Raw genomic sequence first — 16834 nt, 5'->3', positions numbered from 1 at the left:
TCCGCTTCCTTCCTCTCTAAAATGGGAAGATTACACCAAAATAACAAGGTTGGAATCAAATAAGGAAAATCTGTAAAGCTCCTTTGTATGTGATACCAGATCCACAATTGGCAGATCATCGCAGCAGGAGCCTCTTCGGGGTAATCAGATACGCGGCGCAGCAGGGGTCCCAGGGCCGCAGCCAGGGGGGCGGCGGGAGACACGCGGAATCTTTGTGGGAGGCGAGAAGCAGCTGTGAACTCTGGCTCGGCCTGCGTCCGCCCATGCGCATGTACACTCAGAGAAGATGGTAATGAAAAAGAAAGCAAATCCGATTTTCCCACTCACTGTTCATATAATACAGAGTCCCTGAGAGTCTAGAGTAATGTCTCATACGAAAAAGAAACTCCTACGTGGTGTGTGTCTGAGTCTTTCTTCTGCCTTACAGGGTTTTTGCTGATTCAGGCTTGGCCTGAAAACAGGACGGACCTCCATGCTTTTGAGAACCTAGAAATCATACGCGGCAGGACCAAGCAACAGTAAGTTGACCACAGCCAAAGCCTGGTAGATTACATTTGCCTTTTTAGTTGGAAATTAGGCTTAACAGGAGAGTTGCTAAGATAGGGCACAGAGCTCCTACACCTCTCGCCGGCATTCCCGAATGCTATCTTACATGAGCAGGCACAAGGATCAAGACTGAACGACCATTGGCACAGGCTGTCCGCCAAACCACAGACTTCTCAGCGTTCGCCAGTGCTTCTGCTTCTGTGTCCACTCCAGATCCCACATTGCACTTAGTTGTCAAATCTTCTCAGTCCATTTCTAACCTATATTAGCTCCTGTGTCTTTCCTTGTTTTTCATGGCCTTGACACTTACAAAACGTGTGGGTCCGGTACTTTGCAGACTGTCTAACCATGTCTGTTCAGCTGGTGTCTTCTCAGGATGCAGTTGAGGTTATGCACATCTTATCACAGGGACCAGAGAGACTTTTTAGCACCACTCTTCAAGAATTTTCACTTTTTCAGCTTTGACAGTGGAATAGACATGCAGGTGCTCACACACAAGCATCTTTAATATGGTAATGGTAATCATCAGTTTAGTGGTGTGGAGGAGGGAATGGGAATCTCTTAGTGAAACCCGCCTTGGAAGCAGCCTTGTTATGAGAACTGCTGCCCCTACTTGACTCCTAAAGCACTAGATAATACTGTGCAACATTAAAGAGAATAAGAGTGCATGAAATATGCATTGCCTCCCATAAACTCCCTTGGCTCTGAATCTCTGATACTAAATATGTGGCTACCTTTGCTTCCCAGAAAGGCCTTTTTGCTCTGAATTCTCTGGAATACTTTCTTTGACCAAGATTCTTACAAAAATAAGAGATTTAGAGCAACTTTCTTGGATGGCTGGTATGAGCCAGTTGGTTTAGTTGTAGGGATTTAAGGAAGATAAGGGTTACTTACTTTTCACACTTAATGAGAAGTCTGGTGATTCCAGCTCCTACTGAGACAGGGTGGCCACAGGTTCCAGGGCGTGACTCACTGAGGCCCCAGACCTGCCCTGCAAGGAAAACCTGGCTCTGCCCTGGTGTCCTGGCCTCCGTGGGCATATATGGGGGAGAATTTCTAATGGTATTGGTTACAGGCTCCTATCCAAGACTACTCATCTGTGTAGGAGAAAGGAAAAAGATGGGGGAAAGAAAAGCAGCAGGGAGAGGAGAAGCCTCTGGATGATACTCTAACCCCCTGCCATCCAACACCTGAACATCAGTCTCTTCATCCAGTGCTCTCAGCTGGCCCAGCCCTCAGCCTGGGGTCAGATGAGAGCTTCCTGCAAATGCAGATCTCTTTCCCGTGGCTCCTTCTCAATTACAGACAGCTCCTGCACAAGGTGCACTCTGGCCTTGTGCTCCCTCCCCAAACCAGCCCAGCCCTCCCAGCCTGCATCATCGTGGTCCTGCAGGTGCTAGAGGTTCTCACACCCATCGTGGTCTGGCGAGGCTGGTGGTTCTCACACCCATTATGGTCCGGTGGGGCTAATGGTTCTCACACCCATCGTGGTCTGTCTGGGGCTAGAGTTTTTCACACCCATCATGGTCCTGCAGGCGCTAGTGGTTCTCACACCCATTGTGGTCTGGCTGGGGCTAGTGGTTCTCATGTCCACCACGTGCCTTCCTGCTCCTCCAGGTGGCTGACAACATCCCCCCTTCAGTCTGAATGACTTCCATCCAGTCATCTGATATACACATTGGACCACCCAATAGCATCCTAGTGTCATGTTGGGTGGTGAAGAAAATGCCACAGTTCCTGCTCTCAGGGCCTCACAACCTTGGGCATAGCTTTTTGGAGAGAGGCCCCACTTCCCAGGCATCCCTCCCAGACCTGTTCAGAGGCCCCTGCTCTTTGCTTCCATGTTGCCCACACTCACTGTGCTCTTCACACCAGCTCAAAATGATCTGCTTACGGGGTTGTATCACCACCAGATCAAGGGTCCTTGAGAGGAGGAAACATATTTAACCTGCACAGAATTTGGGACAGAGAACCTCAAGTGTTTGTTCAATAAATATATGAATGGATAGAGGGACAGGCTGGTGGTGGATAGATGGACGAACCCACACCTTTGAAGTGTATTTGGCTGTTTGAGAGGTTAGAATATGTTCTCAATTTCCAGGCAAAATGAAAATGGAGAAAATATAATGACATTAAGGCATTTTATTCATCCTCCCCATCTGCCACTGGGTTAAAGATACTAAATAAACAAGGAACTAGCTTTTGCCTGGAGGAGCTTAAAAAACACCTGCAGTTTTCAAAAGTTGCAGTGTGTACCTCCCACGGCATGACCTACCATCATTAGAAAGCAGTTTGTAGTCAATCAAAGGTGGTCTGGAAAAACAAAGTTTTCAGGGATACATCATTTTTATAATTTTTCACCACATGATTTTTCTTCTCTCCAATGTAGTGGTCAGTTTTCTCTTGCGGTCGTCAGCCTGAACATAACATCCTTGGGATTACGCTCCCTCAAGGAGATAAGTGATGGAGATGTGATAATTTCAGGAAACAAAAATTTGTGCTATGCAAATACAATAAACTGGAAAAAACTGTTTGGGACCTCCGGTCAGAAAACCAAAATTATAAGCAACAGAGGTGAAAACAGCTGCAGTAAGTCACCGCTTTCTGTTTTGTTTATGGAGTTGGTTCTAATGGATCCTTTATTTTTATTTAGAATATTGAAGGGCTATTCCCATTTAAATTACTTTTTTCAGTTCCTTAAGAAGCAAATTAAAATCTTAAGATTCCTTCATCATCACTGGCCATCAGAGAAATGCAAATCAAAACCACAGTGAGATACCATCTCACACCAGTTAGAATGGCCATCATTAAAAAAACAGGAAACAACAGGTGCTGGAGAGGATGTGGAGAAATAGGAACACTTTTACACTGTTGGTGGGACTGTAAACTAGTTCAACCATTTTGGAAGTCAGTGTGGCGATTCCTCAGGGATCTAGAACTAGAAATGCCATTTGACCCAGCCATCCCATTACTGGGTATATACCCAAAGGACTATAAATCATGCTGCTATAAAGACACATGCACACGTATGTTTATTGCGGCACTATTCACAATAGCAAAGAGTTGGAACCAACCCAAATGTCCAACAACGATAGACTGGATTAAGAAAATGTGGCACATATACACCATGGAATACTATGCAGCCATAAAAAATGATGAGTTCATGTCCTTTGTAGGGACATGGATGAAACTGGAAAACATCATTCTCAGTAAACTATCGCAAGGACAAAAAACCAAACACCGCATGTTCTCACTCATAGGTGGGAATTGAACAATGAGAACTCATGGACACAGGAAGGGGAACATCACACTCCGGGGACTGTTGTGGAGTTGGGGGAGGGGGTAGGGACAGCATTAGGAGATATACCTAATGCTAAATGACGAGTTAATGGGTGCAGGAAATCAACATGGCACATGGATACATATGTAACAAACCTGCACATTGTGCACATGTACCCTAAAACCTAAAGTATAATAATTTAAAAAAAAAAAAAATCTTAAGATTCCTAATTGTGAAATTACCATGTGAATTCCATTAAAACTTTTTCCAGATCATTACCATTCAATAGGATAAATTTACCCTGAGGTTTAGGCTACCAATTATTTGTAATTTAAGTAACTAAATTTAGTATTAGTTATATTACCTTTTAGCTGTAGGTCACTCTCTGCTCATTTCAGCCTGTAAAGATTACAGCTACACACATACACACACACAGAGGAATGGAATGAGCACTTTACATCAACATTTCCTGTTCTGACTCTAGGGCCTCAGCTTTTGAAGCTGGTGAGAGCCTGGCCTGTGCTGGGCCTTGGCCACGGGCAGCGTCAGCTTTGAGTCAAGTGCTGGTCTGGCCTTCCTAGCTTTGAGGCCCCTGTCAATTCCCTTAATCTGTTCAGGCTTTGGCTTCCTCATCCATAAAATGGAGATATGAATGATTCCTACGCCGTAGTGCTTTGAAAGAATTCAGTGAAATTCTGTGTGTAAAACCCTTCCATGGTGCCTAGCACACAGCACACAGCCAATGGCCCAATGGCTCCTATCGGCTATAGGATTTGTCATCAGAACACCACCAGCTCTGCTCCAGGCTGCCCTGGGCACCATCAAAACACACCCTGTGCCCAACAGCACCTGCCCCTCTACACGCCGGGCCCCTTCAGCAGGGGCAGTGGCCGTGGGAGCACAGAAAACAAGGAGTCCCATCTGGTTTAATTGATGCCATTGCCAAAGGGGAGGACTCACGGCACCCCCTCTCGGGTGCCAGCGCGCCTGGCTCCCACCAGGAGGAAGACCTGTCCTCCACTGTCAGGCACATTTCAGTCTTCCCAGCAGCCAGCACAACTGCTTTGTCCTTCCAGTCACGGTCGGCCTCTGGGAAGCCCAGTCTGTGTCCTCCTCCTTCAGGGGTACCCAGCATGTCTGTGTCACCCAAGGTCACAGAACACAGGGCCCCTCCCGGGAAGGTGCCGTCTCCTCCGGCCCCTCAGGTCCCTGCTCCATCACTGACTGCTGTGACCCACTCTGTCTCCGCAGAGGCCACAGGCCAGGTCTGCCATGCCTTGTGCTCCCCTGAGGGCTGCTGGGGCCCAGAGCCCAGGGACTGCGTCTCCTGCCGGAATGTCAGCCGAGGCAGGGAATGCGTGGACAAGTGCAACATTCTGGAGGGGTAGGAGGTTATTTCTTTAATCCTCTTGCTTTGATCAAAAATAAGGCTCCAGGTTGTTGTTATAGCTTTACAGGCATTCTGTTTGATTTTCTTTTCCTTTTATTCTTTGCCCTTAGCTTTTGCAGGTTTTGGGGTTTTCTGTGGGGAGACGGGAAGTTGTTTGATTGCTTTATTTTTGGCAAATTTAAGCACAGTAGGAAATAAGCAAGTATTATTACCTAATTTAATCAAATAATTTATAGAATCTCTTTTCCTAGAAGTATCTTAAATTTTTCTAAGCTACAAAAAGTTCCTAAGACAAATGAGACAGTCATCAATGGTTCATCTAGCCAACACCGTGGCCATTTGGGCTTCTCTTTGTAGTGCCCGATTCCTGGTGTGTGAAAATAAATTAACACAAATTATATTGCCAAGTTAATATCTGTTTTATGTGCCCCCAGCATGCGTTGAACATCAAACAGTACCAGGAACTTTAAATATACCCACGGACAAAGAAATAATTCATAATGATGCTTGTTGAGTGTAGTTGCAGTCAATAAAAAGTGCAGCTTGTGAATGCTCTGAGGCTCTTGATATTGACGTAAGGCTTTGAACGACAAATGAGGACAAAACATAAATAGGAAAGTAAAACTGAAGGATAGAGGCCAAGGCCATGTTTTAGAAGATGTAAAGAAAAAGGGAAATTTGGTGAGCACCATAGGAATTACAGATGGCTGTAGGAAATCTTCCTGTTTTACTCTCTGGGCATGGACTACAGTTTGGATCCAGAAATATTTAGGAGCAGGATAAGAGGACCAAGTTCAATTCTATAGGAATCCTTTAGCTGATAGGCTCAGAACAAATCACCTAATTAATAGTGCTGCTTCAACTTCAGGTAAGGAATATTGATGCAATCCTTACAGCTACAAATGGACAGTGGTCTCATGTTTTCAGTTTTCAAGTGTTTCTTAAGAGGCAAGGTGATGAAAATACACACGTGGGGAGCCCCATGTCCTTCCATTAGTGTAGAGAAACCTGGTGTCCAGCAGCACCTGCTCCCTCTGCAAGCCCAGCCCCCTTCAGCAAGGGCAGTGACCCGGAGAAGAAGCACAGAAGACACAACCCTGTATCATATTTTGTTTAGTTGGTGCCATTGACCAAAGGGGAGGACGAAAGGCACACACTTTTTTGTTGTTTTTTGAGACAGAGTCTCGTGCCATCACCCAGGCTGGAGTGCAATGATGTGATCTCAACTCACTGCAACCTCTGTCCCCTGGGTTCAGGCGATTCTCCTGCCTCAGCCTCCCAAGTAGCTGGAATTACAGGTGTGCACCACCACGTCCAGCTCATTTTTTGTAGTTTTAGTAGAGACAGGGTTTCACCATGTTGGCCAGGCTGGTCTCGAACTCCTGACCTCAAGTGATCTGCCCGCCTCAGCCTCCCAAAGTGTTGGGATTATAGGCATAAGCTACTGCGCCTGGCCAAGGCACACACTTTTGAGAATAAACACTCCTTGTTTGCTGCTGGAGGGTAGAACTATGCTTGACTACCAGGCAGAGTCCAGTCTTACTGACAAACAGCCGCACATCTGCTCTGTCTTTTCGATCAAACATCAGCTTCTTGCTTAAAATTGATCTGTACATCCTGAGGGATGTCAAAATATTATAAGCTAAGTTTTTCACACCTGTGTTCCACACTCACCATTTTTAGTAATAACCATTGAGCAAGTTCATTCTCCCTGCTTCCTGTTTCTATCACTTAACCTAAAATTATCATTTTTCCAGCTTAGTTTTGATAACCATGAATCTGGTATTAGAGGCAGGGAACACCTCCCCAGAACTATCTTTTCTTTTATCATTTGGCTTGCTTACCCAATATGCAAAAACTATGCTGTAGAAAAAGCAGAAAAGATGTCTTGATTATGAATGAAGCTCATGTGTTTACTCAGAGAGAAGATGACCCAGGATTCAGTTAACAAAAGCAGCTGATTATATTACTATATAGTCCTGGAGTCCCAACTCCTTGACCATTACCTCAAGTTATTTGGAATTTTGGAGAGGTGATTTGCGTTCCTGCAACAATGTCTCAGAGGCGGGGCTGACAGGTTTCCTCTTCCTCCTCTCAGCGAGCCAAGGGAGTTTGTGGAGAACTCTGAGTGCATACAGTGCCACCCAGAATGCCTGCCCCAGGTCATGAACATCACCTGCACGGGACAGGTAAGAGCCCCTTGCTGCTCTCCACGTCCACTTCATGGTAAGGGCCTTCACAGAAGCCGAACCGTGACGATAGCCCAGGGCATCCTGTGTGGGCAGGACGGCCATCAGAGCCACTTCTCAGAGGAGACAGTGGGCTCTGACAGCGCTGTCCAGGCAGGGTGTCAGTGACATCAGCACATACATTAGCCTGCGATGAACATTCACTCTTTCTGCTGACACCCCCAACCTTATCTAAGCTTATTAAATCCTCACATTTAACGGCAGCTGTTTTCACCTGGTGTCCCCCATCCCTGACCTAGTCAGCATTGCTTTATCACTTTCATCAAACATCTTCAAATTCTTAACATTAGTTTATAATTAATTGAAGAATTTTTAAAGAAATTCCTAGCAAAACTTTTTAAACTGCATAGTTTTGTATCTATATGTTCAATAACATATAGATAAAATATTCTTTACAATAATCTTGTAAAGAATGTGAGTGAGAATTCGGGCCCCTCTCACACCAAATGTCCTGATGTTGTTAATTCTCAATGTTATTATTTAGGGAGCTCTGTTTTTATGTGAGCTTCAACAGCCAGTTCTAAATCTACTAACTGAAAACATTTTTTAGACATTCTCTAAATTGGGCAGAAGATGACAGGACCGTGTTTTGAGGGATAGGCTGCCAGCGTGGCTGGTTACAAAGTAAAGCCTTGGTTTATAGGTTTACATGGTGTTGGGTTAAATTTCTGTCGTTAAAATAATTGGCGATATTGACATGGTCATCTAATTGTGCTAGCTCTGGGCACACGCAGCCTTTGGGTAGACAAAACCAACATTAGAGAACTTGGCCAAGGGGAAAGCCTTTCCCTGTTGGTTTTATTTCTGCTACTTCTGAAGTGTGGGGCACACAACCTGAGCAGTGCTTTTATTTGAGTCCCAATGCTTTTATTTGAGTTTTGCAAGGTTATTCCAAGTTTTGCCAACAGAAGGTAGCGTATGACTCAGTCCTTGATATGCCAACCACTGCACAGAGACTTGCCACCTTCCTGTCACTGGAGAAACACCCATGTGGGTTTTCTTAAATTTGCCTCCCTCTGAGCTTCCCTTTAACTTCAAATATAATATGCAAGAAAGACTATCTGACCATAAATACACATTTGGGCCAATCAAGATGGTTTTGCCAAGGAAAGATGCCCACAGTGGTTAAGCAGAATGCAATAATGTAGAGAATATCATTTCTTCCATGCTGGTGTATATTATATGCGTTCAAAAACAGGGAGAACTTCTAAGCAACTGACAGTGACCATATCAAGCAGGTGCAATCACAGAAGAACTGGTTTTCTCCTTTAAGAATTTTTCTATCATTTGGCTTTCCCCACTCACACACACTAAATATTTTAAGTAAAAAGTTACTTCCATTTTGAAAGAGAAAAGAAAGAGACATGCATGAACATTTTTCTCCACCTCCGTGCAGGGACCAGACAACTGTATCCAGTGTGCCCACTACATTGACGGCCCCCACTGCGTCAAGACCTGCCCGGCAGGAGTCATGGGAGAAAACAACACCCTGGTCTGGAAGTATGCAGACGCCAGCCACGTGTGCCACCTGTGCCATCCAAACTGCACCTACGGGTGAGTGGAAAGTGAAGGAGAACAGAACATTTCCTCTCTTGCAAATTCAGAGATCAAAAATGTCTCCCAAGTTTTCAGGCAACAAATTGCTGAGGTTTGTATTGGAGTCAATTACTTAAGGTGTTTTGGCCCCCACAGCCTTGCCAGTAGCAACTTGCTTGTGAGCAGGCCTCAGTGCAGTGGGAATGACTCTCTGCCATGCACCGTGTCTCCGGCCGGGCCTGTGTCGTGCAATGCTGCACATCACAACAGGAGGGTAGGGGGACAAAAGAGCACAGGTCCTGGCAGCTGCCACCTCGGCCTGTCTCCAGGGGCTTTTGCGTTTCTCTCCAGATTTCTAAGGTTAGCATGGGGATTAACTGTTTTGCAATGAATAAAAGGTAACATTGCCTGGAATGTTGCTTAAAGACACTTTTTTAAAGCTAGTTGATTGTTAAGCTGTTGCTACTTAAATTAAAACTACTTTGGGCCAGACGCAGTGGCTCATGCCTGTAATCCCAGCAGTTTGGGAGGCCAAGGCAGGCAGATCACTTGAGGTCAGGAGCTCGAGACCAGCCTGGCCAACACGGTGAAACCCCATCTGTACTAAAAATACACGTATAGTCACAGCTACTCAGGAGGCTGAGGCAGGAGAATCGCTTGAACCCAGGAGGCAGAGGTTGCAGTGAGCCAAGATCTCGCCACTGCACTCCAGCCTGAGCACCAAGAGCGAAACTCTGTCGCAAAAAACAAAAACAAAAACAAACTACTTTGACTGGAATTAGCAGAAGCACTCTGATTGTGTGTATCTTATTTACTGGAATAATAAAGCTGTCAATCAAACTGGATCCCACTCAACTATCAGAAAGAGAAGTTGAGCTGTCATATAGTAGTTCACACTTACTTCTGTTTCTCAAAATCCTCAGCCTTGTTTGGAACTGTTACTCATTCTTTCTCTGAATCCATCTGTATGAGCTGTGTGGCCTCGGGCAAGGGTCTTACCTTCTCTGTGCCTCACTTTCTTTTCTGTAAATTGGGGTAATAATGCTGCATAGCTCACAAGATTTTTATGACCATGAGTTAAGATATGTCATATACTTAAAATGGTACCTGGAAAATGGTGAATGCTGAGTCAATGATAGCATCATTGATGGTGGGATGGTGATGAGGAGGTGGGAGTCACAATGATGGTGTTGATGGTGGTGAGGAGGTGGGAGTCACAATGGTGGTGTTGATGGTGGTGAGGAGGTGGGAGTCACAATGGTGGGGTGGTGGTGAGGCTGTGGGAGTCAAAATGGTGGTGGTGATGATGGTATTGATGGTGGTGAGGAGGTGGGAGTCACAATGTTGGCGGTATTGATGGTGGTGATGGTGATGAGGACGTGGGAATAACAATAGTGGCAGTGACGGTGATTGAGACATGATGATGATTTGTGAACTTTCTAGGAAAACACTCACATAATCTCCAACAGTGATATCTTAATACCTTTTCCAAAAGTATCAGATCATGTTATAAGGGCCAAGTTTCCAGAGTAATATCAGACATAATGACAGTGGACATCAGAGCTTGGCATCTAAAGGTGATGGGAATAGCTCTAATGTCTCAGCGTGAAAAACATTTGCTATTAGTCTGAGATACTAATTACCTAGTTAAGGAAGTACTCACCTATACCTAGTTTTTAACTGTTTTAACTAGTTTTTAACTGTTTTTTTAAATCTGGAATTGACTTTGAATTTTAGCAAATATTTCCCTGGGAGCAATGATTTTTCATGTTTTCGCCTTTGGGTATACCAACATGCCAGTTCTGTTGGCCGCTTTGTGAGCTCGATGAAGCATGGTATAAAAGATGCTTTGCTAGTTTTTCACGTAATCTATTTCTATAAGCAATTTTGGAGCTAAGCCTCTGAAACAGAATTATATTATCTGTATAGAATAAATGTTTTATCTTCCCCCCTTTTCTCTCTTCTGGAATAGATGTGCGTCAGTATCTCTGCGTCAGTATCTCTGTGTCAGTGAGCATATGTCGCTGGGCTTAGGGGAGGTCCAGAAAGTGATTGGGTGTTGGCATTTTCAATATACTTACTTTGTATAAGAAACAGTTTGCCAAATATAGAAAGAGGGGATTTAGTCAACATTTAAATTAAAAATGTTAGTGGTCATTTTTCTAATGTCTTTCTATTTTTTCCCAGGTCCTAATAAATCTTCACTGTCTGACTTTAGTCTCCCACTAAAACTGCATTTCTTTTCTACAATTTCAATTTCTCCCTTTGCTTCAAATAAAGTCCTAATGCTATTTATTTGGCATATGGAATTTTATAAATATTTTCTTTAGTATGTGTGATTACATTCCTGATTCTGAGCCTTTTTAGAAGAGTATATAGTTTGATATAATCTTGTTATTGCCACCTGTGTCTTCTCCCAAAGCCGTTAATTATATAGGAATTGCACGATAGAAATGGATTTAATTTTTTAAATATGGAGAAATGTTGATGAGAGTAAGGGAAAATTTTTTAAATTTCTTTCACTGAGTATTTAGGATGTGCACAACATTCCTGAATATATTGCCTCTCTCATTTCTCAGATGGGATGTATTGCCTTCTCCATTTCTATTGTTAAAGAAACACTTACAGGGGTTTCTTTAACAACTTGTGAACAGCAGCATCAGAGCCCAGACTACAGCATAAGCAGCTGCTGATTCCAAAAGCCCCACCTTCCAACCGGGCAGGCACAGCCACCCAGAGGAGGGGGAGGGACCCTGGAGGAATAGCTATTTCTTTTTTTTTTTTTTTTTTTCGAGATGGAGTCTCACTGTGTCACCCTGGCTGGAGTGCAGTACCGTGATCTCAGCTCACTGCAATCTCCACCTCACAGGTTCAAGTAATTCTCCTGCCTCAGCCTCCCGAGTAGCTGGGATTACAGACGCCTGCCACCATGGCTGGCTAATTTTTGTATTTTTAGTAGAGACAAGGTTTCACCATGTTGGCCAGGCTTGTCTTGATCTCCTGACAGGTGATCCACATACCTTGGCCTCCCAAAGTGCTGAGATTACAGGCGTGAGCCACTGCACCCAGCGAGAATATCTATTTTTAAATGGAACTGTGTTTTCGTAGTACATGGTGAGGAGAAAGTTGCTTTGAAATCTTTATCCTAATAAACCAAATAATATGAAAGTTTGCCTATTTTAATTATATGTAACAAAGTTTAGTTACTGCTATAATTGCAAATATGTATAAATTCCTTACCAAAAAAAAAAGAATCAAGTGGGGGACAGAGAATAACTTTTCTGACAGAATTAAATAACATGCTATAGCCTGCTTGACTCCATACCCAATAGTCATTTCTGCAGAGTTACCGAGGGCCTCATCAGTGTCAGCAGGAGCCCCTTGCCTTCTGACGCTCTCAAATCCTTCTCTCCTGCAGCCCCGTCCTGCCGCTGTCCTTGTCCAGCTTCTCTTCAAGGGTCAACTGGTCTACCTCTCCCTATAAGTTTGTTTGTCACAGCTTCTTGTTAGCAATCCCTATGGTTGCCCAAAAGCATTTTCAGAGGCTGCATAAGATTCTGCATCTTGTAGAAAATTTGCAGTTTCAATCTGCCCTCCCTCTGCAGGGTGTTCCCATTGTAATGCATTCAGCAGACAGGGAGAGACTGCTGTTAGGTCCGTTCCTGAGTGACTGCTTTCTGTCTCAGGCTGTTTGGTGTCTGTAGGAGGTAGTGGGGTGGGCAGTAACGAGGCCTCCTGTATATTCCACCTCTACGAAGCCTGTGTGTTTGGTTTATGAACTAAGCTCAAAGGCACCACAGGGGTAAGACTGCACTACATGACGCCATGGAAAAGAGGGAGCACCCAGACCCCCAAATTAAGAAGAGCAGTGTAGAGAACAGAGACCTGAAGAGCAGAGATAGAAACTGTTAGGATCAGATTATAGTGTTAAACCAGGGCTCCCCAGGCCTCTCACATATTGAAATGTACTTGTCCATCTTTCCCCAGGCCAGGAAATGAGAGTCTCAAAGCCACGTTATTCTGCCTTTTTAAACTATCATCCTGTAATCAAAGTAATGATGGCAGCGTGTCCCACCAGAGCGTGAGCCCAGCTGCTCAGGAGTCATGCTTAGGTTGGATCCCATCTCTTCTGCCGTTAGAGTTTCAGCTGGGTCGGGGTGGATGCAGCCACTTCCATGCCTGGCCTTCTGCATCTGTGATCCTCACGGCCTCCTCCTGCCACTGAGCCTCATGCCTTCACTCGTCTGTTCCCCCCACTTTTCCTTTCTGCCACCCCTGCACGTGGGCCACCAGGTTCTCAAGAGTATCCTACCCATTTCCTTCCTTCCACTCCCTTTGCCAATGCCTCTCACCCCAACTAGTAGCCTAACCATCACCCCCAGGACTGACCTCTTCCTCCTCGCTGCCAGATGATTGTTCAAAGCACAGAATTTGCCAGAAACCTGCAAGGACTCCATGCTGCCAGCCTTCTCCGTAATTAGCGTGGCCCCAGTCCATGCTTCTAGCCTTGGTTCCTTCTGCCCCTCTATTTGAAATTCTAGAGCCAGCGGTGGGACAATTATCTGTGTCAAAAGCCAGATGTGAAAACATTTCAATAACAAACTGGCTGCTTTGTTCAATGCTAGAACAACGCCTGTCACAGAGTAAAAACTCAAAAATATTTGCTGAGTGAATGAACAAATGAATAAATGCATAATAAATAACCACCAATCCAACATTCAAACACATTGTGATTTTAATTATTTAAGAGTAGTTTAGCATATATTGCCTTATGATTTAACTAAAAATCTCCAAGAAATATGTCAAAGAAGTAGAATGAGAAAAATGTATATCTCTCTTTCACTTCCTACAGATGCGCTGGGCCAGGTCTTGAAGGCTGTGCGAATGGGTAAGTGTTCACAGCTCTGTGTCAAATGGACCTTGTCCAGAATGACCATGGTGCTGTGGGTGAAGATGATGCTTTCCTGCGTTTCTGAGTGTCCTCTGTCCTGATCAAGTTTCTATAGCTCTGGGCCAGGCTACCCCCAGCCAGGGTTTCTGCAGAGACTGCCCAGCTGGTTCCACATGGCTCCATGTGCCAACTTTGTCCTCAGTGGAGGGAAGGTTGGACACGCAGTGCTGGGGCTGCTCCCTGCTCCGCCATTGATCGATGCATGGCCTGCCTCTGAATTCCTTGGTTCCACTGGTTTTGCTGGGTTCTTCTCTGCCTCTAGCTCCCCTTCTTTTCTGCCCACTTACCCCATTGGTCCCATCACAAGCCTGTATGTGAGTGGCCTTTCTGTTCGATGACACCCTCCAGCATAGGGGAGTGTTTCTCCTCGCTTTCTTTCCCAGACACACTGCCCCACAAAGGCAAAAGGGCTTCCTTCAACATCAGCTTTGGCCAGTTTGCCAGAGGGAAGCCCTGAGAAAAGCAAAGTTGAAAAATCTTGTTCAAACTCACCAGGAAAGAGTGGTGTTACCCTCGACGGTGTCTAGCCAGGAATCAGGGAATTATACACTGAGCACCTGTTTGCCGTTTTGGATGTTTCCAAACACGAGCCAAACTTCCAGGCCCCTCTGCCATCTCTGGTAACACCTACAGAGTCCCTTCCCCACCACTGCCCTTCCTTCATTTTGTCATGCTCCTCCGCCCCTGAGTTGACAGCCATAGCTCTCTCTCCTGCCACCAGTGTCACATGATCGAGGAAGAAGGCAACTTCGCAGAGACTGGGTCCCCTTCCACTCCCGTCTCTTCAGTGAGCTGCTAGGACACCCAGCAGAACTTCCCCACTCCACGCTGCAATCTCAGGGATCTTGGTCACGGGGCTTTCCACCATGTCTCCACCTGGAAACCAGCCACGGCCATGCCTTCTTACATCTGCTCTTTTCCATCTTTTTCTTCTCCTCCTGTTCACCCACCCTTACTCCTGTGGCGCCCTACGGACATGCGCTCCATAGCAAATGATTCTTTATATCTTCCGGTGTTCTAGTGAGCTGGCACACATAGCTTCTGGTTTCCTCTCTCTGGAACTAGACATGACCTCTGTGGGAGGGAGGATTAAATGCACCCTACAGTCTGAGGCTGCATGGTGACATCACTCATCACAATGATGCTTTCTATGTCTGAATCCTATCCCTTTATAACCCCCTTCAAGCTCGTTCAGAGAGTATTTCACACAATCCATGTGCTCATCTTGAAAGCCAAGGACCCAGAGGAGTCTCAGCATTGCCAAAAAGTCCCTTCACCCACCCTGGCCAGAGGCAGTGCCTGGTCTATGTGTATGGACTACGGCATTTCAACTGCATGGAAATACTCTTGGAATGAACAAAATACCAATCCATGAAAAAGCATTATTGAAGTCTTAAGTTATTTTTTGAATTATATTTTGTTAATCAACAAATTGAAAAATACTCATCATATGGAGAGGTCCAGATAAAGCCTCAATTTTAAAAAATGAGGAAAAGTGGACCTGGTAGGGGACTGGAGAGAGCTTGAGAAAGTTGGAAACGTTGCCCTAGAAGCCTGTTTTTTCTCCTTTTAGAAGCTACACAGTATCTCACTTTCCGAGATCATTCTACAAGATGTCAGTGCACCGAAACATGCAGGGGTGTGTTGAGTGCCAAGGCCATGGAATCTGTCAGCAACCTCACCTTTCCTTGTTCCTCCACCTCATTCCAGGCCTAAGATTCCGTCCATTGCCACTGGGATGGTGGGGGCCCTCCTCTTGCTGCTGGTGGTGGCCCTGGGGATCGGCCTCTTCATGCGAAGGCGCCACATCGTTCGGAAGCGCACACTGCGGAGGCTGCTGCAGGAGAGGGAGGTGAGTGCCAGGCCTGGGTGCACTCAGGAGCCCTTGCACCCCAACGGGAACAAGGGCCAGGCCCAAGAACGGGCCATTAGCAGTTGTGTATGTTAGATACATAATTGCATTATGATGCAGAAAGAATCTCTGAATGTGCAGTTATACCCAGTTAGTGACATGTTAGTATATCCATCCGAGGAAATGACAATGTTTCTAGGCTGCACCCTTCAATGCCCACAAACCTGTGTGGCATCTGCTTAGGACCTGGTGCCTGTGTGTGCGTAGGAGGGAGGCCAGGAAGCCTGGCTGTTGATCCCATGCCAGCACTGTGACGAAGGCAAGAGATTCCTGCTTTGGGGAACACCATTGTCCACACAGTGGCTTTGTCCATGATGGACTTTGCCACAGCCCAGTCCTGTGCTGGAAGCCATGTTCTCTGGAAAGAGCAACCCAGCGGCTCATAAGCATAAGCGCATGTGATGTGCCCCAACCAAAACGACTGCCATACACAACTTCCCTACCGGAATTTTTCAATCCAGCTACTAGGCGTGGAAACAGAAATAGAAACTGTGTTTGTTGAAAGGTAGCTGTTCACTTAAAGAACACCTGTATCAGAGCCTGTGTTTCTACCAACTTCTGTCAAGCTCTGTAGAGAAGGTGTACATTTGTCCTTCCAAATGAGCTGGCAAGTGCCGTGTCCTGGCACCCAAGCACATGCCATGGCTGCTGGTCCCCCTGCTGGGCCACGTCTGGCACTGCTTTCCAGCGTGGTGAGCACTGAGGGGACCCTTTTCTCTGTGTTCTTGTCCCCCGCAGCTTGTGGAGCCTCTTACGCCCAGTGGAGAAGCTCCCAACCAAGCTCTCTTGAGGATCTTGAAGGAAACTGAATTCAAAAAGATCAAAGTGCTGGGCTCCGGCGCGTTCGGCACTGTGTATAAGGTAAGGTCCCTGGGACAGGCCTCTGGGCTGGGCCTCAAGGCCCCTCACAGTCTGGTGGGGAGCCCAGAGTCCTCAAAAGCTGTATATTTCCATCATCTACTTTACTCTT

The 16834-nt window shown here is 45.7% G+C and overlaps 1 protein-coding gene across 3 annotated transcripts in view; it reads left to right on the top strand.

The window, feature by feature from the left end:
- EGFR (epidermal growth factor receptor) overlaps nt 1-16834 on the top strand; it is a 186929-nt gene that overhangs the window by 138312 nt on the left and 31783 nt on the right. Inside the window, exons 11-18 of one of the 3 annotated variants that reach the window (XM_030795770.1) lie at nt 428-518; nt 2936-3135; nt 5078-5210; nt 7315-7405; nt 8862-9019; nt 13854-13889; nt 15663-15804; nt 16603-16725. In XM_030795770.1, the coding sequence (XP_030651630.1) occupies nt 428-518; nt 2936-3135; nt 5078-5210; nt 7315-7405; nt 8862-9019; nt 13854-13889; nt 15663-15804; nt 16603-16725 (974 nt within the window). Of the gene's footprint in view, nt 1-427; nt 519-2935; nt 3136-5077; nt 5211-7314; nt 7406-8861; nt 9020-11188; nt 11334-12988; nt 13723-13853; nt 13890-15662; nt 15805-16602; nt 16726-16834 lie in introns of those variants that run through there. The other 2 variants (XM_030795771.1, XM_030795772.1) reach the window with 2 other exon arrangements.

The sequence above is a fragment of the Nomascus leucogenys genome, chromosome 17, assembly GCF_006542625.1.
Source record: "Nomascus leucogenys isolate Asia chromosome 17, Asia_NLE_v1, whole genome shotgun sequence".
NCBI classification, from domain to species: domain Eukaryota; kingdom Metazoa; phylum Chordata; class Mammalia; order Primates; family Hylobatidae; genus Nomascus; species Nomascus leucogenys.
This window is presented reverse-complemented; position numbering and strand designations above follow the sequence as displayed.